Raw genomic sequence first — 25,285 nt, 5'->3', positions numbered from 1 at the left:
TGAAACACTGTAAGAGACTCATTATGGTTTCATAAATCCATCTTGCAGCTGAAATGCTTTTCCAATGCCCTTGGCAGAAGTATTATAGTTACAAACATTTTCTTGACTCAGACAAGTAAATTGGGTCTAATTGTAGACACTAGCATTGGCAAAGAGTCATTATGACTTCTTCCATGAGTAAAGGCATTACTAAAACTGTTAAGGATAGTGGATATTTTCTTAGACCTTGTCTAGAAAAACAGGCAATACTAATGATAAAGATATAATAGCAAAGACAAATCAGAGAGAGGCCGGTAAAGGGCAATGAAAATGGTTAGGGGACTGGGGGACATGGAGTATATTTTCCAAGGCTTTTTAAATACCAAACAGAAACAGCTGAAATTCCTTCATGTGGAACTATATTGGCAGCAACATAAGTCATAAGTACGGTTAGAAACTTTAAAGCAATGGCACAGACCCCAGCCACGTGACTTAGCAGATTAACTGAGAGTAGCAGTAGGTGCTCATTCCCTGTGTGGACCAACACTAGAGAGGACAGACACACTTTGCCAGAGGATTTCATAGATTTTTGCTGCTGGCAGTGGAATAAGGACACTTGAGGATCTTGGATTCAGAAACTGGGCTCCTTTCTTGACTCTAGAGAGCAATGTGGTCAAGTGCTGTTGACCTGTTTGCCCCTCTTCATCCAAAACATGACCCTTAATGTCCCTATCCATTTTAGTGTGTCTCTTTCCTCCCTAGCTCCTTATTCTGGACTTCATCTGGACTCCATCTCACCCCTATTTCCCTACTCAGACAACCCCCTCTCCTCCCATCCAGGCTCCTACTTCCATTCTATCTACTTCTCAGTTCCTTGTCTCAGGGGTGCTCTTGCTCAAGAGTCCTAGTCTCCTTCCACATCCCTATAGCCATGTAGACTGGGTGATATATTCATTCCACTTTTGCTATGAAATAAAGTACATTTACTCCATAGTAAATATAAATAGTTTATAAAAACAGATAATCTTCTTGCTCTCAGTTCCTATATTCAACACCACAGTCAAAAAACACCTAAAAGCTGCAATTGAATGGAAAGTCGTACTCATACCCTGCTACTCTGGCCTGAATTATGTTCAGTGCATATAGAACATTAAAAATTTAGCTACCAAACTCTAACAAGTCTCTGCTGTTCATGTATGAACTGAAATTTTTCAAAGCCATGGAACTTGGTAAGATTTAGTTACATTTTCCTGGGAATAGAGTACAACCTTGACACAATCGTGATCGAATGCCAAATTGTAAGCCTTTGCTTAATTGCTGTTCCTCCCTTGTATTACTGACCTGGCAAATTAATTGTGGGGGATGATGGAGGTCATGAGTTACAAAAGAATTAGTGATTATTGTACTTACAGATAGTTGGCCAAGTTGTGCTCCTGTAGTGTGTGTGTTTCAAAGCCATGCGGCACTGTATCAAAGTAGTCATTTCCTATCCCACAAATAAAGCATTTGGTCTAAAAAAATATAATAGAAAATATCCATGTAGCTTCTTTGAGAAAATCCAGGAAGCATGCAGTAGAGATTCCAATACAGCATGTAGAACAAAAAGCTTTTCCTTTAAGGACTGAGACCCGAAAACACAGCCAAACACTTTGAATGGATATTTAATTGCTGTCACAATCACTTTGAGCTGTTTGTTAAAAAATCTTTGGCACCAATAACTGAATGAGAACACATCAGGAGAAAGAATGGCATGAATTAATCAAAGCTGAAAAGCAATTTTTCCTTCCTGTGCTCTGAATGTAGGGGTCAATGTAGTCCATAACAATCTGTACCTCAATGGTAGTTAAGTTTACCCAGCTGAAATTGAATATGCTCTCAGCTGAGATTACAAAACACAGAAGGTACTTGATACCTTCCAGAATTCTGACAGTCACAATTAAATAAGAAAAGAGAAAACCTGAAGGTACAGCATACTTTCACCTAGGTTCTACAAAAAAATATGCACCTAAGATTACCCATAACACTGATGTATTAATGCTGAATATTGTGAGCCTCCACCTGTATGCTTTGAGATTCAAATAGCCGCTAAGATCACATTTTTATATGTAGCTACAGATAAAACTTTTTTCTTAGAAACTGAAAAAGCCTTAAAGTTAACACAAAAAGACATACAGAAATACATGTGTAGGTGTTTTGGATCAATGTTTGTTACTTTATCAACCAGTAGCTATTCCCCTTTCAGATGAGAGAATATTGAAGTCACAGGAGTGGGGAAACAAGTCTAAAATATGCCCTGAGCAGAACATCAGTTTTGATAAACTACGACTGTGTCCAGCATGATTCTAATCAGTGCTGCCAGAGCACAGTTCCAGCACATCCATAATTTCCCTAGGAGTATCTTTATGGAGACTAGAATTGCATATGTAGGCTTTTAAAGGATATAGTTAATATCTGATTTAAAAAAAAAAATCAATCAGTCAAAAATAAAATGAAAGCCTATTACAGCGGATCAAACTCTTAGTTCTATTTCTGTGGTTTCATGAGGTACAAATGAGAGCAGAATTCTGCTCAGTGCTCTGCACAACAGCGCACCTTTTGTAGTAAAGCAAATCACATCCTCTCCTGTCAGCTTAAAAACTATTATCCCCTGTATAGTTCACATTTTGATAATACTTTCACGTAGCTGATACTTTTCTGTAAGTGCCTTGCAGCTCAACAACAAGGAGGTTATAACTTCTTACCTCCATGTCTTCTTTAACTTGCTCTTGTTGGTCTCTCAACTCCCCAAAAGCATCAATTATTAAACCTGGTGTTTGAATAAAAATGAGACTTAGCATTCCTGGGTAGAACTGGGAGGAAACCCTAAAAGTCAAGGCAGATTTCTGACGGTGTAAAATCAAGTAAGTTTCATGCAGAGCTAGTACGTAAATGCATTTAACTGATCAGAAGAGACAAAGTGAGCACTTGAAACCTGGCTGACAGCAATCTTTGATTTTGTACAATGTATTTTCAGCAGGTTCTTGAACGAGTGATTTTCTGTTTTAGGTATAAGAGGTTTAGCTAAGACTATTGTATGGCAGGTTAAAGTAGGCCAACATTTATGCAGCAATGGGGCTATTAATACTGAGCATTATACTAGTATATATTTACAGTGTTTGCAGATTTATTGTATGAATGCTAGAGAAAGAACTAGGGGCTATGTGCATGTTGTTATCCCCATGTGTGTCATTTAGTAATGGAGTGTCATTAACAGCACTCCATGGAAATCATGGGCCATTTTTTTACAGAGACAGGAAAAAGAAGAGGAAATAAAAGCTGCACTAAGGTCAGAGACCTAGATTACAAAATTAAATGTTGGACTCTTCCATCATTTATACTACTTTTAAGTCAGCACTAACTCTGCTGGAGTTGAAGAGCTGCACTGCTTTAACACAGGTAAAAGCAAGATGCATATTGTACCTGATTTTTAGAGTAAAGGCCTTTCAACTATCGCCAATGTCATAGCAAAGGGATGTCAGATAAACATTTTAAAATTAATTTAGAAATCAACAGCCAGACAGTGCGGATGATAGAACACAGAGTTAAAGCTTCAATCTCAGTGAGCTAGCTCTCATCCATACCTCGTTAGTCTACAGGCATTAAGTAGTCAACTTGACAGCTCAGTTAGTAAGCAGACAAAGTGACACTGGGTACTATATTACTATCAGCCTTAACAGCAACACCTCTATCCTAGAATCCACCTACTTTGGTATATCCTTAGATTAATACTCTTAGTTCAAGGATTCCAAATGAATCATATGTATCTTCTCTTTTTTGATTTAGGTTAGCATTTACAAGAAAGGCAATGGTGAACATTATGGTATGGACACACACAACACTTATAATGGTCTAAATTCTGTTTAAATCAGAAGAAGATGGACATACAGGGCCAGTAAACTGGTTTAAATCTGACTGGAATGATTCAAAAGTGTACCTGGAAAATCAAGTACTGTTTTGAACCAGTTCAGTGTTGTGTATGATGCATGGATTCACCAACGCCATTTATACATATACCTTTTAGTTCTTGGACACACTGGCAACCCACCACTTCAGAGCAGATTTGATTAATCAAGTCTGCTTCACATGGGAGCTGACACACACTGCACTGCACCGCTTGCAGTTGTATAAGCAGTGAAATGTGCATCAGCATGAAGAAACAGCATGAAGAAAATAGCACATTTGAACTAAAGCACCTCCAAGATGTTTTAGCTCAAAAGCACACCACTGCCAATTTCTTTGTGCTGACACACATTTTGCTGCTTATACAATTGCAAGCATTACAGCACTGGGCACTTTTCAAAGCGGCCAGTGCTGCGGCGCTTGCATGTGTAAAAATGCCTCAAGTGTTCTCAGACATAGGCCCAGTTGGTCCTCCAGGCATCCAACACTGCATTACTCTTCCTCCCCTACAAACATGCTGCTGCAACTGGCCACTCTGGTACATAGCCATAATTCTACTGTCCCCTCCTCTTCCCCCTCCCCACCCTGCATTTTTTCCCCTTTTGTTGGCACTTTTAATCCATGAATTCCCTTAGCTTCTGTTGAACAGGCAATGTATCTTTATAACATCCATGTTTGTGCTCCCTCTCAGCTCAACTGCAGCCCCTCATCGTGCCCCCCAAGCATCTAGAAATCAAAAGCATGGGTCTCAACATTCCCCTACCCAAATCAGACAAGCACACTGCAGACTTTGGTCAACTGCAGGCTATTGGAGTTTATTCAAATCATGTTTAGGAGAGAAGGGAAAGCAGAAATGTGAAAATGTCCACAGCCACAGGTCATCTACCACTGGGACCTTGAAAGCGTTGATGCAAGCACTCCCACCAGGAGATCCCAGTGTCAAAAAAAACCTGCTGTTAAAAAAAGCAGCATGGCACATGTGGCAGCAACATGTGCCGCCAGAACTGGAACCTGGCTGGCCAAAGCCACGCTCTAGCTGTTGAACACGCTCCAAGTAGATAGATTGCTGCTACTGCTGCCCCAGGATGCATCCACAGGGAAGGCATCCACAGATGATGGTCCCAGCCTCTCCTATCTTACCTGGGACATTTGCCCTGCACCAACCTCACTTGCAGGGGCATGTGCAGCAGCAAAAAGAAGCAGCTCAAATTTGTGCCGCTGCTATTTTTGCCACAGCAACCACACACCCCTGCATGTGGGGATTCATCCTATAAGTCACATCCCTTTTTTGATAATTCAAGAGGCAAAGAAAAGGAGTGCAGGTACATCACCACTGCTTCTTTCTTCTACTGTGTGAAGGCTCTGTCCTGTACCCATCACCCTAGTATCTTAATACCTTAGAAGTAGGCCTCCTAGAATGGATCCAAAAAAGATAATGGCTAAATTGGATGATAAACCAAGCTCCACCAGGGATAATTCAGTTGAATTACTTGGCTTTTTCACTGCTGGATCATTTCTACATCTCGCTCTTACTACAGATCCAAGAAAGGGACATTTTCATACACACCTTACATCTCTAGACTCATCATGTGAACAGAAAAGTCAGAAAGAAGAAGCCACTACTGCTTTTAGCAAAATATGCAAAACTTAAAGCACTGTAAGTTCCAATGGACTTAAATGGAAATATGTGCTATCAATCAGTTTATCTGGATATCGTCTCTCTCTCTCTCAGTTGACCTTATTCTTTCACTGATGTGAAGTTTTGCAAAACATACTTAAGGATTCTTTTTTTTTTTTAGTGACATTTTGACTTTTTAGCTCTCATCTATATCAGATAAGTAGAGTAATGACTGTGGCATTAAGATTCTAGTAGTTTCAAATATACTGTCAGTCTAATCATGGGCTACAAATCTATACCTTGTATGATGGCTAGCAAGATGACAATTACAAAGAAGAAAAAAGTGATGTCAAAGATGATCCGATAGATTTCATATTCATCTCCTGCTGGATCCTCAATTTCATCACCAATTCCTCCACCTGCACGCACTCCAACATACATGTGAAACATGTAGCACTGGAAAACACAAAGTAAGAGTTCATTGTATTAAAGAAAATGCTTTTCAAGATTTCTCCTACTGATTATTTTATTTGTAGAGCATCTAAGAGCCACAACTTCATTTCAGGTTCCAGATTGTCAGACACTGATAAACACACAGGTTAGGGACAGAAGTTACGCATAAACTCATTTAAGTGATTGGAAACTAGTTTAAACCTGTAACACAACAAATTCAGTGCACATAAACAACTTTCAAAATGATTGAAACTGGTTTGAGATAAACCTGGTTGGATGTAGTATTAGACTTAACTGATTCAGGTTAAACCAGTTTATGGAACTTCTGTCCCAGATCCCTTCCTGATTCAAGTTAACTCACAGTTCCCCAGCACTGCAGGCTGTTTTGCAGCCCTGGGCTGTGATGTCTGCACCAACAGACCAAGGCTGGCCCAACCCCCAGCTATCAGAGCTGGGGCAATAAAACCTCAGCTCCCTAGCCTGCTTCCTGCCTGGGTCTGTCAGCCCAGTGAGACAGGGGGGGGACAGGGCAGGAAAATGAATGCACAGACCCCACTAGCCCCAGGCGATGCAGCAGGGGGATGAAAAACCCTGGTGGTGGGGGATTTTTGTTCTTCCCCCCCACCCCTTACAGCCCAGTGAGCCTGGCAGGGATTGGCTCAACTCCACTGTCTCCTTAGCCTCTGTCTTCTAGGACAGAGGACCAAACCCCTCTCTGCTCCACTTGCTTGGGGGGGAGGGTCCCACCTTTTTCCCACCCTCTTCCCCCCACCCCTCTTGGATGCAGAGAGCTGAGGAAGTGGCAGGGCTGGAGTGATCCCAGAACACCTTGAGCTGTGGTGGGGGGAGAGGTGAAACCCCACCATGGGTACTTTTCCTCCATGCAGAGCAGACCCCAGCTGTGGGGGTCAGTGTGGACAAGGGGTGGGTGTATTCCTCCCTTGGAGGCCAATGGCTGGGGAATGGGCAGGCTGGGATGAGCCCAGCCCAGCTGGGAAACTCCCCATTGGGTGCTTCCTCCCCCCAAGAGACTCCAGCTGCCAATCAGGCCTCAGGCTGCTGGCTCAGCAGCTTCAGGCAGCCTTGCCATGAGGGGTGATGCATGTGAGCACCCCCAGACTCCTGGCCTGGGCCACTGAAGGCTTCTGCCTGTTTTGGCCACCCAAACACTGAACATCAGTTCAGTTTGTTACCGCTTCAATCTAAGTAGCTTAGAAAAAACTGCAAAGATAGAATTGATTTTGCCTTGGGTTTTTTGAACCTCTGTACTTACCCACAGAGACTGTCTCTATACTGAAAACCTTTTGGTCCAAATAAACAAGAATAAAAAGAGGAAATTTCATTCTTGTGTTTATTTAGAGGAGAAGAATAAAGGTACTAGGGGAATGAAATAAAACTAACCAGTCACAAAACAAAATTACTGGCAGAGCTGGAAATAAAAAACAGGCTCTTAACAGTCAGTGTTCTATCCACTCAAGTATGCCAACTCTTTTTTCCTTTCTATATTTGCATATACTACACTGGGAGTTGCTAAAGATTGAAATGGCAACATTTCCTGTTTTATAAAGAAAGATCCAACATCCACTTGCTGCGAGTCAAATGGCATGCTGGGGCAGTATGGTTAAAACATACATTTCTCAAACTCATACAATATCCTCAGTTACATCTAAACAGATTTATATATGGTTTTGCAGTTGTTTCTACAGGCAAGAGCACTCAAAGGAGCAATGTGGCTAGTATCACTTCTAGCCACCTAGACCCACCCCAAAGGATACCCATCAATTTTACAGATGGGTCACCTGAGACTGGTGTTAAGTATAAGTTTGGAGCAAGGCATGAATTCATATCCTAGATTCTGTAGCAAGATAACTTAACCACTCGACTGCTATATCCCTGATATAGTACTTCAATTTTCGGAATAAAATAATGGTGAAATACTTACAAATTTTGGAAAAATTTATGTTCTTAGATTTTGTATAGTTGGGTCTGGTGAATTAAGCATGGGGTGAGAATGTAGGCACTGCCCAATACTAATTCAGGCTTTGCATCCATACTATCTCCATTTTTAATAAGCAGTAGCCTGTCTCCCAATTAAAGTGGTGGTATTATATTTACCTATATCATAAGGGTGATGATATTTACAAAGTTGTCTGAAAAATAAGCTCTCATACAGGGTAATGGTTACTTCTATAATCTGCTTTCTTTTAAATCAAGGGGTGTTTTTTTCCTTTCTTCTTTCATCATGTTTAGGGGATCAAAGGAAAATAAAAATACTACAGGGATTCTGTTAGAAGAATATCCTGTCATTAAAGACTCAGTGAAAAATTACAATACATTAAGATTCTGAAAAGTGCTTAATAATGGTAATATGGTGCTCCCTATTTATCACGTTACATTGGTTTTGTACAAATTTGCTCAGTTTAATACGTAAAAGATTTTTTTATGATTCCCAGCCTTTCAGACTCACACTTTTATCTCTGGATTAGGCTGGGCTCTTTCCCTTTCTCAAGTAATGATGATTCTTGAGGCCAAATAATGTCTTTGTCAGCTACTGTCTGAAAGCCATATTGTAGGTGTGTGCAGATAGAAACTGAGGACATTACATGGCCCCAAAAATCTTTATTTCAACTGATGATTGGCAAAAGAAAATACTAGCTTTCAAAGTCCAACCTCTATTTTAAGGGGAGGAAAATAGAATTTTATTTGTAAACAGTAAAAAAAGATATCAAACCAGTGATATGTAGTAAATATGGAGCCTCAGATGTTGTTTCTAAGAAATCATTTTTAGAGTAGAATCATATTTTAAGTGAATTAACTGAATGCTTCTAGAATGAGAGCTCTGAAATCCTTCACCTTGAAAAAGTAAATCAGGACAGAAAGCACTCCTTTTATAAAATACTCATTTTATTACTATTCTTAGTACGAGGACTCTTGAGAAAAAAAATCAATTGCAAGAGGAGGAAAAAATAGCATTGGGAACTGTACACTATACTAACCCACATTCAAAGAGGCAGGGAGAGAAAACAATTATTATACCTAAACGAGATAGAAGAGGGATTTCCAACCTGATTCAATGACCCTTACTTCCTATTAAGTACTGCCTTCTGGAGCCGTTGCATTTTTAGGAGGCCAATTGCATGCACAGTGGGCACAGCTACATATGCTATTAAAGCTATAAAGGCTTGCTGTGCAGTAAGCTTTCCCTGGGGGCCCCCTAGAGCAGCCAGGGGGAGCTAGCCAGGGGCTGGCAGGGAGCACGGGAGCTGGCCCCAATGTGCATGGGGCCAGGAGAGCTCTACCAGCTGCAGCAGCAGCCATCTCCTGGCCCTGTGCATATCAGGATGGGTCCTGATGTGCACAGGGCCAGGAAATAGATACCATTGAAGAGCTCTTCTGGCCTTGTGCACATAGGGACAAGCCCCATGCCCAGTGCAGCTTTCTCATGCAGCTGGAAGCTCGTCAGGAGCTGTCACACTCCAGTGTTTTGTGTAGATGCGTCCAGTGAGGACTCGACGTAAGTACACTGCAACTAAGACAAAATGCTTCTGATTTTTTTCCACCGCTGCTCAAGCCCCAAAACTTTGCAAATGCACCAAGAGAATTCACAAAAGTTCTCTGTTAGATGACTCTTCCTAAAAGTGTAAAGTGCAGGGAATGGAGTGGGAAATTAATTTATGGCCCTAATCATTTTACTATCTGGGCAACTTCCAGTAGTGCATTAAGTGATGCCATTAACATCTGTCACATGCGGTGCTTTTTCTCACTTATCTTCTCCCAATGTGAGAAATCATACATGCATTATAGTGTTTAGCACCTTTTCTTCCCCTGTCATTTGTCTCTTTTGAAAATGAATAATTGATTCATACTTTTTTCAAATAATCCATTCTGTGACTAGGATTAACTTTTTTTTCTTGTACTATGATCAATCCAAATTGTGTCAACATGGCAATAATTAGAAATATAACACCCAACACAGTAAATTTTTAAAAAATCAGTTTGATTCAATTATCCAACTTAACAATAAAAACAGAAGCCACTTTGCATAATGTCGGATGGCAGAGCTTGCCATATAACCAGAACACTGAATTTGGGGCTCTCCTAGTCTGACATCACATTTGTAACTTGGTCCCACTTTTCTCACAGCATGGCAACAACAAAGCCCTTTCTCAGTGTGAACTAAATTTGGCTTCAAAACCATGTTTTGGGAATGTGGCATCTGTGGAAATGTCCCCCCATGGGCTTCTTTTGCAACTAGTTCTATAACTCTTTCCCATTTGCAACTTTCGCAAACATGGAAAAAAAGGGCTTAATTGTGGTCTGGCAATTGGACCCTTGTGAAAGGTGGTGCACAGATGTGCTATATTAAGAGTAATTTAGTAAATTATGCCTCGCAGAGATACCTTCCCTTCTCTGCTCCCCAATTGCTCACCTGGCACTTACCAGTTGAAGGTTCGTATCCCATCTTAGAGGATCCTTAGCCGAACTGATACACTGGGAGCCTGGGAGTCTGGGTTCTAGCCATTCCCCACATTTTCCACCCATTTGCATGACTGGGAAGGCATTATATGCCTTCCCACTTAATTACTGCTACATATTTAGACCCAACTTCTGGTAAGATCATTTAGGACCTTGGTGAATCTTACTCCTCCTTACAGACCCACCTAACCATGCAGGCTTGGCCCGCTAATAATCAGTCCCATTAATAGTCTATTCTTTTGATATAGTGAGTGTCCTTTGGCTGATTTTCTCCTTGTATGCCTCTCACCCTATCCCATCCCATCTCTGCCATCCCTAACTCCTAGCTTAGTTTAGTGTTTCTTTAGTTCCATCCTGAAATTTATTGGGAACTCAAAGCAAAATTCGTTATGTGTAGCAGAAGTCTATATTCAGAAGAGCTACAAAGATATTGTATTATCAGTTACAGTGATTATAGCTGCAACTAGATATTTTCTACTGACTAAATTATAAACACGTCAAAACAAAAACAAAGCAAAGAGCTCTTCTACTTCCTAACGGGTAGGAAGAATACTTAGTTAAAATTAAAAAGATTTTAAGGTGCAGACTGACAGCTATTGTGGACTGATCTTGTGCACTTACAAACCAGTAATAACTTTATAGAGTAAAACTACTCTGGATTTATGCTAGTGCTCTTTTTTTTTCTTTTTTTTTTAATCCACTGCGTATGCCATCCTTCCCAACAAAAGTTTAGAGCAGCTTGCAGTAAGAGAACAGAACTTAGAAAAAAGAAGAGTGAGAAGAGAACAAAGCAACTTAAAAAAAGGGAACTAGGAAATCACTATAACGTAGACACCCACTAAGCCATATCTCAGCTTACCTTTGTTTGCTGCCCAAATTGGAAAGTCTTATAGCACTTGGGCACCATTAGGCCTCAAGAGCGACTGAGTTTCATAGTTTCATAGTTGGTAGGGTCAGCAGGGACCTGAGCAGATCATCAAGTCCGACCCCCTGACATGGCAGGAAAGAGTACTGGGGTCAAACAACCCCGGCAAGGTGTTCATCCAGCCTCCTTTTAAAGACCCCCAGGGTAGCAGTCAGCACCACTTCTCTCGGAAGTTGGTTCCAGATCCTAGCTGCCTTGACAGTGAAGTAGCACCTCCTGATGTCTAGTCTGCATCTACCCTCTGCCAGCTTGTGACTGTTATTTCTTGTCACTCCTGAGAGTGCTTGGGGGAACAGGGACTCCCCCAATGCCTGCTGGTCCCCCTGACTAGTGTGTAAAAAGCCACTAGATCCCCCCTCAGCCTTCTCTTGTGGAGGCTGAACAGGTTCAGGTCCCTTAGCCTCTCCTCATAGGTCCTGCCCTGCTGACTCCTGATCATGTGGGTGTCCCTCCTCTGGACCCCCCCCCCATGTTGTCTACATCCCTCCTGGAGTGCGGTGCCCAGAACTGGATGCAGTACTCCAATTGCGGCCTGACCAGTGTTGCATAGAGAGGGAGGATCACCTCCTTGGTCCTGCTTGAGATGCATCTGTGGATGCACGACAAGGTGTGGTTGGCCTTCCTGACCGCGTGCCCACACTGCCGGCCCATGTTCATTTTGGCATCAATAATAACTCCAAGGTCCTTTTCTGCCTCTGCACTGACGAGAAGGGAGTTCCCCAGCCTATAGGTATGCTGCTGGTTCTTCCTCCCCAGGTGCAGTACCCTGCACTGGTTAGTGTTGAAACCCATCCTGTTCTCATCTGCCCACCCTTGTAACCTATCTAGGTCTGATTGCACCCTGTTCCTCCCTTCTAGCATGCCCACTTCTCCCCACATCTTAGCGTCATCTGCAAATTTGAACAGGGTGCTTTTTACCCACTCATCCAAGTTGCTGATGAAGATGTTGAACAGTGCAGGCCTGAGGACCGAGCCCTGCGGAACCCCATTGCCCACATCCCTCCAGGTCGAAAATGACCCATCCACCACCACTTTCTGGGTGTGGCCCTCCAGCCAAGTAGTGACCTATCTGACTGTGTAGGTATCAGCGGCATGGTCTCCTAGTTTTTTAATGAGAATGGGGTGAGAGACAGTGTCAAATGCCTTCCTAAAGTCCAGAAAGACTACGTCCACCACGACACCTGCATCCAAGGATTTTGTGACCTGGTCATAGAAGGCCACCAGGTTGGTCTGATAGGACCTGCCTCTAATGAACCCATGTTGGTTGCCCCTAAGCATAATCTCCCCTGCTGGCCCCTCGTGGACATGCGCTGGGATAATTCTCTCAAAAAGCTTACCCAGGACTGAGGTAAGACTGACTGGCCTATAGATTCCTGGAGTTCCAGAGCTAGGGAACAACTGCTGAGAACGACCCCCCTGGACGCATCCAGATGCGTGAGCACATGCCTCTTGCAGCGTCTCAAACCGTTTTGAGATGCTGCAAGAGGCACATGTGGAAACAAAAAAATTTTCCGCATGCTGCAAATTTACAGTGCAGGGGCAAAATTAGATACCTGGATATCCAGGGGTCAAAAAATACCCTGGAGACAAAAAGTGGGGCAGGGCACAGTCCTGGCCAATGCCCTGAGGCAACCAGAGGCTTGGTCCTCCACAAAGATGCTCTGGTAGCCAGCCAGAGCATCTCTACGGGTGGCCCTTGCTCCTGTGCTGAAGCACACGGGGCAAGCAGCAGTGCAGGCTGCAGGAACCTGAACTCAGTTTTGCGGCAGGTAAGTAGGAGGTTTGTGGGGCTTGAGAAGGGGAGGAGGGGACCACGGGGGTGGGGAGGGCCACTCAGGTCCAGAACCCATTCATTCCCCCAACTCCCCGTTAGAACCTCATGGCACAGCCCCATTGTGCAGGGGGCAGCAGGGCTCCGCTCCAGCCACCTGGCACCCGTGCTGCTGAATTGCGTGGGTGCTGCCCAGCTCAGCAGGGTGCTGCGCACTTTCTTGCAGCTCCAGGCCACTCAAACTGAGCAACACTGAGCCCTGGGTGGCAGCTGCAGCACCCACAAGCTGCCAGACAGTGTGCAGTGACCTGCCACGCTGGGCCGCACACCCACTTGATGCAGCAGCTGCAGCACGGGTGCCAGGTGGCCAGGGCCAAGCCTTGCTGCTCCACACCGTGTAGTAGGACTGTGCCATGAGGCCCCAAGCACTGCTGCTGGTAAGCTGCTGGTGGTGTGGGAGGCTGGAACTGGGTGGAAAAGTGATGAAGGGGCAGGAGCTGGGGTGGGGGAGCAATCAGGAGGCTGGAGTCAACCAGGGGAATTCCTGAATCATCTCCAGCCTCCTGCTCATTCTCTTGCTCATCTCCAGCCTTGGGAGGGCTAGAGATGGAGCAGGAGAATGATCAGGGGGCTGGGGATGAGCAGGAAAATGAGCAGGAGGCTGGAGACCAGCCCCTGGAGATGAACTGGAGACATTCGCCTGTTCATCTCCAGCTCCTGCTCATTCCCCTGCTCATCTCCAGCCTCAGGAGATGGATCAGAGGAATGAGCAGGAGTCTGGAGAGGAGCAGGAGAACAAGCAGGAGGCTGGAGATGAGCAAGGGAATGTCTCCAGCTCATCTCCAGGGGTTCATCACCAGCCTCCTGCTCATTCCCCTGCTCTTCTCCAGCCTCCTGCTTGTTCTCCTGTTCATCTCAAGCCTCCTGAGGCTCTGAGCCCTGCAGGGTTGGGGGGAGGGGGTGTAGCCCCTGTGGGGACTGGGACCCTGCAGGCAGGGCAGTCCATGTACTGTGTGGGGTGGCTGTGCCCTGTGGGGGGCAGGAGACCCACTCCTCCTAAGCATCCCCCTACACTCACAGTACCCCCGCCACACCTACTTGCACACTGACCTGCATTCCCCCACATCCCTCCACACCCACCCATACCCCCCCAACCCCTGTTGCCATCTCCCTCCATCAAACTCCACACCCCCATTACACACCCACCATGTGATAATGAAACCAAAAGCAAACATTAAAACATATAGCTATTTAGGATTTATTTTATTATGATGCTAGAGACACTGGTAGGCTTCCAAATTGCTTTAACATTATAAATATAGCAATAAAACATTGCCCAACTGATCAATCTCTCTCTCTCTCTCTCTCATTCTAATTGTGGAAGAGCATGGATTTGGGGGTATTTTAAAAAGTGACTTTGGGAGAATGCTTCAGCAGTCCCCAGATACTAATTGCCCAGGCCTCAGAAGCTCCTGTCTATTTGTATCTTCCAGAGATCATGGGCCCACCTAGTTACCTAATAGACCCCACTACTGTGTGGGGTCAAAGTTTGACAGATACATCTAATTTTATTTATTTATTTTTTTTGTGGGACAACTAAGGAAGAAAAGGGTAGGAGTGACATGGGGTATATAGGTTCAAAATGTGAAAAGAAGTTTGCTGGAGGGGGACACTGGGCAGAGTCCCCCAGGCCACACCCACCAGTCCACAAAGGCACCCAAAGAACTGGTGGATGCCGCCCACTGGTGCTCTGCTTGGAAACGTGTATAGACAAGGGAGAGGAAAGCAGCTCTGCAGTCTCCGGCCACCTTCCCAGCCAGAGCTTCCTTCCTGGTCAAGTACAGGTCCCACTTGGCCAGGGCCAGAAGGAGGTTGACCAGGTGGTCCCAGGACTTGTGGGTGACCACAGACAAAAAGGTGGGGTGTGAAATTCAACCAGAACCTCAAGTGGAGGTTCTGGAGATGGAGGAGCTGCAGCCTGGCATACTCGAAGGTCATTTGGCAAGCAGCCCCGAGCTGCTGTCCAGGGCAGGTTTTTATACTGCTGGGGCCAGCGCAGGTGCTGGCTCCAGGCACTACCTCCCCCTGGCTACAAACCCGGGAGGAGCCAGGCAGGGTTATTTTGCCCCATGCGGCATAATTTGCCCCACACCAAAGTGTATGTTTGGGCACGTGCGTGGAGGTAAAAAGTCCCAGCTCAAATTTGCACCACTTCTATTTAAGTTGCTGCAAGCACATGTGCTTGCATGTGTGGATGCTCCCCCCCATGGGTTTTTGACAAGCAGACTTGGCATATTGCTCTTTTGTGTGCTCTTGCCTGTAAAAACAAGTGTAAAACAGTATATACATCTGTTCAATATGCCAAGTCTGCTTGATAAAAGTCTGCTTGATAAAGTCTTGCAGGAGGTTGTCCTCAGCTGACTTTAGGGATCATGACAGGAAATCAGGAAGAAAGGGGTCCCTTAGGGCCTAGACTGTTTAGGGCCTTATAGGTCAAAACCAGCACTTAAATTGTTCCCAGAAACCTATTAGAAGCCAGTGCAGATGCTAAAGGATTAGAGTTATGTGCTTTTGGCAAACCACCTCCTGTCAGAAGGTGGGGCACTATGTTCTGCACCAGCTACAGCTTATGGTCAGTTTTCAAAGGCAGTTTTGTGCAGAACACAGTGCAGTAGTCTAGACTTCAGGTTATGAAGGAATGGATGATAGTGAACAGATTTGAATCTGAAAGAAAGAGATATGGACTTCTCACCAACTGGAGATGGTGAAAGGCACTCCTAGCCACTGCAGCCAACTGAAGATCCAGGAGGATCCAGGAGCACCCCAAGGTTGCAAACCAAAGTGACAAGGGAAGGCTGAATCCCATCAATGATAGGTGTCTGAAACCCCCGCCAAGTCAAGTGGTCTGCCCACCAACATCACCTCTGTCTCATCTGTATTCAATTAGTTCACCCACATCCAGTCTCCAATTGCAGCCAGACTCAGGCATTTCTTCCTCTAAGTTCAAATCAGCTCACAGCTACATGGGTATAATTCAGCAATAAGATTATTGAAAATAAATTATTTCAAATAGTTTGTAACAGGATTATGCCAGTGCACCCAAGAAAACAATTTGGAGCTAAGGCACTAAGCATTTGGAGAATGTGAGGTTATTTCTTCTGTGATAGGGGCAAACTCCCAGGCCTTATCTCAGTATTGGTCTGCCTCCTGTCTCTGGGCAAACTGCCTGCCTAATTCATCTGCCATGCCTTGTTGTTAATCAATATAGACCTTAATTAGGTGGGAGGCTGCCCTTAAAGCGCCCTGATGTACAAGGGTAATAAGTACATGCTCAGACCGCCCCTTAACGTGCCCCATGCCTCACAGATGTTATCCAGAATGTCAATACTCAATACTGGTCCGACTTGCAGCTGGGTCAAATTCAGACCTCCATAGGGCCTCTCACATACTGCCCTGTTCTGGCCTCACTCACTCCATCCCACCCTCACAGAGGCCTCTAGCATACTGCCTGTTCATGGACCACACACACTCCCTGCCCTGCTCTCTTGAGCAGCTCCCATAGGCCTTCAGCCTTGTCCTTACACTCCTCAAGTAGCCCTGACTCAGCCTGTTGGGTCCCTTCCTTGGCCCTCATCTAATCAGTGACTGTTTGATTAACCAAACTCTGGGCTGACTCCACCCCTAGCCCATCACTGGGCCATACTACCCCTTCCTTGGGCCAACACTCTACCCCTACTCTGGGGCCCCGGGGTCAAACACCCGCCTCAGCCTTAGATGCTTCCCTCTGAGTGTACCTAAACCTAACTCCACCCTCTCATTAAGGCCTGGGGTCTTACACCCCTGCAGGCTCAGGTGCTCCTCTCTGAGCATACCTGGCCCCCACTCCTGGGTCTTACACCCATCTGGGATCAGGTGCCTCTTAGTAGGTGTACCCATCCCCACTGCTCCCACCAGTAACCCACCAGATGAGGGGGGTTAGGGTTATTGAGGTGCCCTTTCCCACCTTTCCCTGGGGAAGTTAGCAGCCCAGGCATTTGAATGGCACTGCCCCACCACAGGCAGTCCCACCAGACCTCCCTGACTAGCAGGGGGCAGTTTTAAGTTATGCCCAGGCCCACTGGGCCACCTCCTTCCCCATAGCCCTAGCCCTTACTCCAAGATGTTTCTGGAGCAGTAGCTCAGCCAAATGATGTTTTTCCTTAGCTGGCTGGCAGCAACTGCTGCCCCAGCCCTGAGAGCTGGGCTCTAAAATGGCTGCCCTAAGCAAACACCTGCTGGCTACCTGCTCCTGTCCTTAAAGTGACAGAGCACCAAAGGTGCTCCATCACACTTCTTAGTGAAATAACTGCATGTAAATCGATATCAATAGTTGGTGCTAATATAAGGAAAGATGAACCCAAAACCAAAGCTGCAGCATAGGATAACAGTAATAATCTTACTATTATTTCATTTTAGCACAGGAATCTGAGACTTAAGTAGACAATGAAAGAAAAGAAAGATGCAAGGAACCCACCACAACAGAAGCAGCCAGATGTAGTCATACAGATAAATAGCTCTGTAGGTATTGGAGAAGCAATCTTTATGGGGGTTATCAACACTGTCTCTAAGAAAGTATAGCAATTCCTCCCATGCGCTCTCCCTCCTCTTTGTCTCTCTCAGAATGCTGATGGATTTCAAAAATTGATGGACACACACTACCTGCCCCAACCCACCCTTTCTTCCATGTACCCAGTGCTTGTTACTGTGCTGTGATTACTTCTAACACTTGTGTTCATGAGCCAAATGTTGGTTCCATAGAATTCAATAGAAGTTTTTCCATTCACTTCTATGGGAACACAATCTTTCCTTTGTATCCAAGTGTCTCTTTTCCCTCTTCTTCACATTAGGAGCTGCTTGCTATTTTGTTCTGAAAAGTCATACAAGGAAGTATGCTTTTCATCTTATACATAACACAAACCATCATTATGCATTACTCAAACCTGCAATTTGAGGATTATTTTTTGTCTCTTGCCATACATTCAGATCATATCTATTGCTTTTCAAAGCTTTGTTCTTTTTTTCTCTGATGGCCCCAGCACCAAAACTCTTGAGTAGGACATTAAAAAATGAACATTCTAAATTATTAGTTATTGAAGAAGTTAAGGATCTTTAAAATAACAATTATTTCTATTCAATTACAAAGTCTTTAACACTGTTAGGATTTGTTCATGGGGAAAAAATGACTGTTAATAACAATTTTTAAATAATTTTAAAGAAGGCTGAATCGCTTCCAAGGGCAATGATACCACAGAAAGAAGTTAATTAACCAACTGGTGCCAGTGCAACTCCTGGATTTTCACAATTTTTAAAACTCAAACAGATACATAAAAAAGAGAGAAAAAGAAAAATAAGAGCCTAATGTTAGTTTTGTACTTTCGAAAAACTTGATTATATTTTACCATAACTAGACAACTCTCTTAATGACCTCATAACCTCTAGGATTTAGAAGCATTTATATCCACTTTTGAGAAAGCCCTGTGCAGTGAAACAGCTTTCTGATTTTTGTTTGTTCAAAAAACCCACAGCAAAGAATATTGTCCTATTTCTTTCCTCTCATTCTTTAATACCTGCAGAACAAATTTAAGTCCCAGAAGGTTATGTTACAGTCTTTTTCCCTTTACTTTTCACTGATCTTCTTGTGGTCATCAGCTATTCCTTTGGCTATAGGCAAACTGAGATACAATTGTGTGAAAGGGAGCATGAAATAATAACAACAACAATAGCATGAAATACAGGAAAAAACAGATTGAAACTTACTGTTAGCATATCATCACATTTCATATCTGGCATATCTCCATCTTCACTCTTGTTGTAGAATTTACGGAAAAAATTGAATGCTACTACTGTGTACAAGTATACTACTACTGCCAATAATCCCACTGTTAAGACAAGCTAGAAGATAAAATTGTACAACAGATACGTTAACACTGTGAAAGCAAGAAGTACCATTTCCTTTGTTATAATAAAAAGAGAGAAACAATAAACTATTTACTGGCTAAAACCAAATTGTCTTATTCTTCCTCACCCCTGGCATTTCAAAAATAAATGGATGCTTTAGTTTAATGCAATGTCACTGCATTTTATGCAAGGTTAGAGCATTTCAATTAGCTCATTAATGTTAAAATGGTTTAAGATTGAGGCACTAGGAAAATATTATAAATAAGCAACGATGCTAATTCATATATGACATACAGTAAAGACAGATAGTCTTATTCCCTATGTAAAATTCAGGATAGCTTACCAATTCATTTCAGTGCAACTGGGTGCCTCTACATGTGCACTTTACTGTGGAGGAAACTAATTAGCTCCACAGTAAAGTGTCACAGTCTACACGTACACTGATATTAGGGCATGGATTAATTAAATCTGCCATAGGATAGTACTGTTAGGCACAGTACTATTTTATGATAGAGTACTTATGTGCAATTATACATGTGTAGACCATGACAGGGGCTGGCTGGGGCAAAAAGGTGCTAAAATTCAGGGGCTATCTTCCAGCTAATTATGCACTGTAACACCCTTTTGTCTCAGCTAGCCTTTCTGCCACCCACAAACTGTGCCAGAGTTTACTGAATCACACTAATTGCACATGTAGATGCACTCACCGTTATTAAATATTCAGTGTTTACAACATCTTTGCTTTTGTGTTTGAAATGTTAATAAAATAAAGTACCTCATGAATGTAATGTTTTGAAATGGAAGGCAAATTAACTTTGCTCTGGAATCAAGGCTTTAAGCATTCTTTAAATTTAATGAATAGGTACATTTAAGTAGTATTCCTTGACCATTATGTAAATTAGAGCTAATATTTGAAAGTATTAAAACTACACATCAGAAGGACAATTATGAAGACTTAACTTGCAAAATTGGGTGGGCCTTTGCAATTGCATAGGAAAGTGGCAACAAAAAGTTTTTTACTCAGCCTCATGACATTTTAGTAGCAACACTATTCCACTTACATCTTAAGAACCTTAGGCAAAACTACATATTTATTTTAGCATAATAGTATAACCTCTTAGATGGTTATGTGATAAGCAGGCATCTTAGTTTTCTCTGAGAAAAAAACATTCAAAATTTTCCAATTTAAAAACCAACCTCAAATACACATTTTCCCATGATTAAAATGAAACACCACTGTATATATATAGTGGTGTTTCATTTTAATCATGGAAAAATGCGGATTTTTTGATTGGAAAAAACCAGGATCCCTGGTGATAAGAGCTATCCCTCAGCTCTCATTTGCTACAGCACTAAAAAAATATTGCCTTGAGCCTTATTGAAAATATTTTCAACTGCCCACAGCTATTATCTCGAAAAATAACTATTAGCACATTACTTTCATAACTGACTTACAAAGTTCTTAATTACTGATAATACCCTCAAATGTTATGTTCTTTACTTGTAAGGGATTCAATCCAGAGCTATTTATCTGGCCGAGAATATCTACCCATTTATAGATTTGTGACCTGGAGACTAAAACTTGGCCCAAGTATTCTGAATGTAACTCAGCTCTGTGCTTCTAAATAAGCAATTCTCAATCAAGAAGACAGAACGCCTTAAGCTGTCACAGGGTCCTTTATATGGTGCTGTGGGGTGCTGTGCAATATTAGCACTTTTAGGTGTTCAAGGATCAATATAACACCACTCCAACCCTATTACTCTGTAGTATAGTAAAGGCTATATTATAGGCATCATTATAAAAACATAAAACCAATTTTAATATAGGTTAAATTTTACATGTACTAATTTTGACAACAGGTGGTCACAAATCTAGGGTGACCAAATTCTCCTTTCAGTTATATGGCTGATCCAGATTTATATTTGACTTCCTGTTCTATCAAAACATAACAGCTAAGATGATAAATTTATTAAATAATAGCAAGTGGTATCAGTCTTTTACGTACAATTTCCTATTTTACATGCCACATCTATGAGCATGACTTATCACATGCATTTAAAAAAAAGAAGTAACTGTATGGTGACATTGTAGCAGCAGTATGAACAACCTATATCTTTTTAGAATACAGCACTAATGCACTAAGGCTTCAGTGTTTTTATAATACCTGGGTTCTCTAGTACCTGTAACATACTAGTAACTCATGGATTATCTCTCCACCATAGGCCAAGGTATATTTTTGCTTACACTATATTTTTAATGGCACATGTTGGAGAGGGTTCATTTGTATTGCTGTTTGAGATTCCTAGTCTGCTGTGTAAGCCAAATTTAGTTAATTACATAAAAAACCCACTCAATTGCTCTAGGCCCTTGTAACAATACTGCAGTAAATCAGCTTGTCCTTTTGGAGTTGCTTCTGTTGTATAATCATCTGTCAGAGACAGAGTTCAGCTCCCAGAAGTCACTGCAGAAGCTATGAGAATTTATTCACATACTTGTTTTAACAGTTGCTTTAAACAAATTTAACTCAAAATTACAGTAGCTGCTCAGAGTTGTATGAAACCTACAGCGCTTGGAATGTAGACCCATAAAAGGGCAACTACTGCATGACAAATACTTGAGATTTGGAGTGGACATTTCCTCATTAAATTTTGCCCTCTAAACATGTTCTCCACATATTTCTTTGCAGGCCTGAATACAGAGAAGCTACTACATATAAGCTCCATATCATTCTATATTGTCCACACAAAAAGATTGTTTTACCCACCAAACGAACTTCCTAATCCAAAAAGTTTAAGACAACAATAAGGAGCAGTTATTCTTTACTTGCCATTTCCCAGGTAAGTCAACCTTCTTATTCTGTGGACCATTCCATAAAAAGAGATCTTCTCAAGGTCCACTCATAGTTCCATAGTAGTTAGGCGTCAGAAGGGACCTGAATAGATCATCTAGTCTAACCCCCTGCCACTGGTTGGAGCACACACTGGGATCACATGACCCCAGACATGTGTTCATCCAACCTCTTTTTGAATTTACCCAAGGTAGGAGCAAGGACTACTTCCCTAGGAAGTTGGTTCCAGATCCTAGCTACCCTGACAGTGAAATAGTGCCTCCTAATCTCTAACCTGAACCTATTCTCTAGCAGCTTCTGGTCATTGTTTCCAGTCACCCCAGGTGCTGCTGGGGAGAATTGGGCTCTTCCTATTTGCTACTGACCTCCCCTAATGAGTTTGTAGGCAGCCACCAAATCCCCCCTCAGCCTCCACTTGCTGAGGCTGAACAGGTTCAGGTCCCTCAGCCTCTCCTCATAGGGCCTGCCCTTTTGCCCTCCAACCAAGCGGGTGGCCCTCCTCTGAACCCTCTCAAGGCAGGCCACATCCTCTTAAAGTGTGGTGCCCAGAACTGGACACAGTACTCCAGTTGAGGCCGGACCAATGTCGTGTAGAGGGGGAATATCACCTCTCTGGACCGGCTTGAGATGTATCTTTGGATGCATGACAAGGTGTAATTGGCTTTGCTGGCTGCGGTCTGGCATTGGCAGCTCATGTTCATCTTGGAGTCAATAATGACTCCAGGATCCCCTTCCACCTCTGTGCTCACAAAGGGGGAGTTCCTCAGCTTGTATGTATGCTGTGGATTCCTTCTCCCCAGGTGCATTCAACATCCTTGAAACTACCTTACTTCACTCCCAAAAACTTTAGGTCAGGTCTCAGCTCCATGGAGAACAGTTTGATAATCCCTTTTCTAAACACATCTACACATGTACTTTAATACACATTAGCCTATTTTAATGTGCATTAGTGTCACAAAAAAGTGTGCTTTCACTGATGTGCATTAAAATAGGCTAATGTGGCAAATGCGCCTTTTTCTAGTACCTCACAATGGAGGTACTAAATTTAATGTGCATTACCAAAAGCACATTAATGAACATGTAGATGAAACCTCTAGATAAAATATCTGATTAATCTCTTTTCAATGTTTCTGAAGAAGTACTTGGGCCTTCCCACCACATACTTTGGACTTATTGCATCTAAGTAGGTGATTGCCAGTGAAAACTCATGCCTCTCTGAACCAGTTAATCTTTAAGGTGCCACCCTGCCCTACCTTCTGTCTTTCTCCAGTATCTATCTGAAACAACTTCAATATTAATAGACTGGAAGTCAAGTTTCTTACCAGTAGGGAAGTACAGTTCTGAAACAACCTGCCATTCAGAGCAGGAGAGAGGGGACATGGTAAAAAGCTAATTACTTTTAAGATGGATCCTGATTATTTTATTAACAGGATTATCTGGCATGGTTGCCTGAAACAGCAGAAGACTGAAATCAATGACCAGGAAGTGATGATAATGACTATGATTTCATATCCTAGAGACCAGTTCCTCTACTGACATAAGTCTAACTTCATAATTAGAGTATATATCTACTGTCACAAATAGACAACTGATTTTACTAGTCAGGTTGAATTCAAGCATTGGTGGAAACTAGCTATGCACTCCTTTAACAAACAAAAAAGAAAGAAAGAAAGATGAAGCTTGATACCTGTTTGCCATTGTGGGTCACTGATGAAAGGATGGTTCGTAGTGTCTTGAATCCCATTGCAATATCAAGGAGATGAGCAGCAAAGAAAAAATTGTTGTAATGACCTAGGACTGACATGGTCATGTACCAGGCTAGATAAAGGAAAGACTAGGGGAAAATAAGCAAAGAGAATTACATTATCAAAATGGGAAATAAAATCCATAGTCTTTATGTCCAGCCTTTGTTTTCTTACAAAGCCAAAGAAATATATTTTAATGCCACTCTATTGAGTTTACAGCTGTGTAATACAGTTATGTTTGCTAAAAGCTTGTTGGGCATTAATGAAAGGACATTTTTGTTAGAATATGGATGAAATAATAATGTTTCAACAAAGATGAAATGGTTGACAGGAAAAGATTCATTTTAATGTTTTTTTTTTCATTTAAACCATATAAAATTAGTTTTTAAACTACTGAAACCCTTCTTTTCAACATTTAAAAAAACTTATTTAAAATATTAAATAAAACATTTTGAGACTGTTGGCTTGAAATATAACAGTTGAGTAGTGAACTATACACTAAAAAAATCACAAAACATTGATATTGTGTGCCCTTTGATGTGATTCAGTACTGGAACTTTTTGATATTTTCAGATTTTTCAAAGGTTTGGAAAAGTATTTCCTTCTCAGCTCTTATGTTTGCATATCTGTTTTTAAAGAAAGCATACTGGGTTTCTAACAACTGAGGGGTAGTCTGAAAACAAGCAAAACACATGGTAGTTTTGCAGCATACAGACAAACTAAATTAGAAATAGATAGCATAAGCTCTTATGAGCCCAAGCTCACAAAACCTTATGCTATACGTCTCTGATTTAGGCTATATGCAGATGTTCCTGGGACCCAATCTACAATCACACAGCTTAATTTTAAGTAGCATGATCATAGATCGGGTCCCCACTTGTGCATGTCCATGTTAGTCTGAAATCAAGCAAAACACATGGTAGTTCACTGGTGACAGGAGCTCTGCCAGGAATGCAAGTTGGTGGGGACCGAGTAGTGGGTCCACAGTGTTTTGGTGGGTCCCCGAAGCGTGGGGAGGGTTCGCCATCCAGGGGCACTAAAAATAGCCCAGTCAGAGTTGGAGTTGATGGTAGGAAAATCACAGCCCCAGCGTGTGCTCTAAATATGTACGTACAGTCAGTAAATCGGGCTAACCCATGCCCAGTCTAACTTAGTGGACCTCTCAGGTGCACTAGGGTAGATCACGCCAGGCATTTTTTTCCTGATCTAACCTCCCCAAATGTATGTACAGCTTGGCACTTAGATTAACCTAACCCTACTTAGGTCCATCTAAGTTTAGGGTCTACACATACCTTTAGTTGTTCTATAACCTGCCAATCTAGCTTGCCTTCTTAAAATAAGTGGACATTTATAAAAGGAGTATTATGGGTTTATTGTTATTCTGTTTGCTGTTATCATAGACGTTAATAGCATCAATAAGTGTTTCCAACTCTAGAGTCCAACTGTTGCATCATAGTGTTTTATATCGGCAAAAGAGGATCTTATAACTTTACTCAAGAGCCAAGCAAGAGAAGCAGATAGAATGTAGGGGGAGAAATATCTATCTTCATAATGATAAAAGAGGTAAGGAAAAAAGATGAGATATACACAAGT

The 25,285-nt window shown here is 42.5% G+C and overlaps 1 protein-coding gene across 1 annotated transcript in view; it reads right to left on the bottom strand.

Annotated features, from left to right (window-relative positions):
• The window catches only part of RYR2 (ryanodine receptor 2), an 875,416-nt gene that overhangs the window by 9,872 nt on the left and 840,259 nt on the right, over positions 1–25,285 (bottom strand). The window contains exons 98-102 of the mRNA XM_059715710.1: positions 23,635–23,781; positions 18,958–19,092; positions 5,836–5,992; positions 2,721–2,785; positions 1,390–1,490 (exon numbers count right to left, since the gene is read on the bottom strand). Of these exons, the coding sequence (XP_059571693.1) occupies positions 1,390–1,490; positions 2,721–2,785; positions 5,836–5,992; positions 18,958–19,092; positions 23,635–23,781 (605 nt within the window). The remainder of the gene's footprint in view (positions 1–1,389; positions 1,491–2,720; positions 2,786–5,835; positions 5,993–18,957; positions 19,093–23,634; positions 23,782–25,285) is intronic.

This window comes from Alligator mississippiensis, chromosome 1 (assembly GCF_030867095.1).
Source record: "Alligator mississippiensis isolate rAllMis1 chromosome 1, rAllMis1, whole genome shotgun sequence".
NCBI lineage: Eukaryota > Metazoa > Chordata > Crocodylia > Alligatoridae > Alligator > Alligator mississippiensis.
This window is presented reverse-complemented; position numbering and strand designations above follow the sequence as displayed.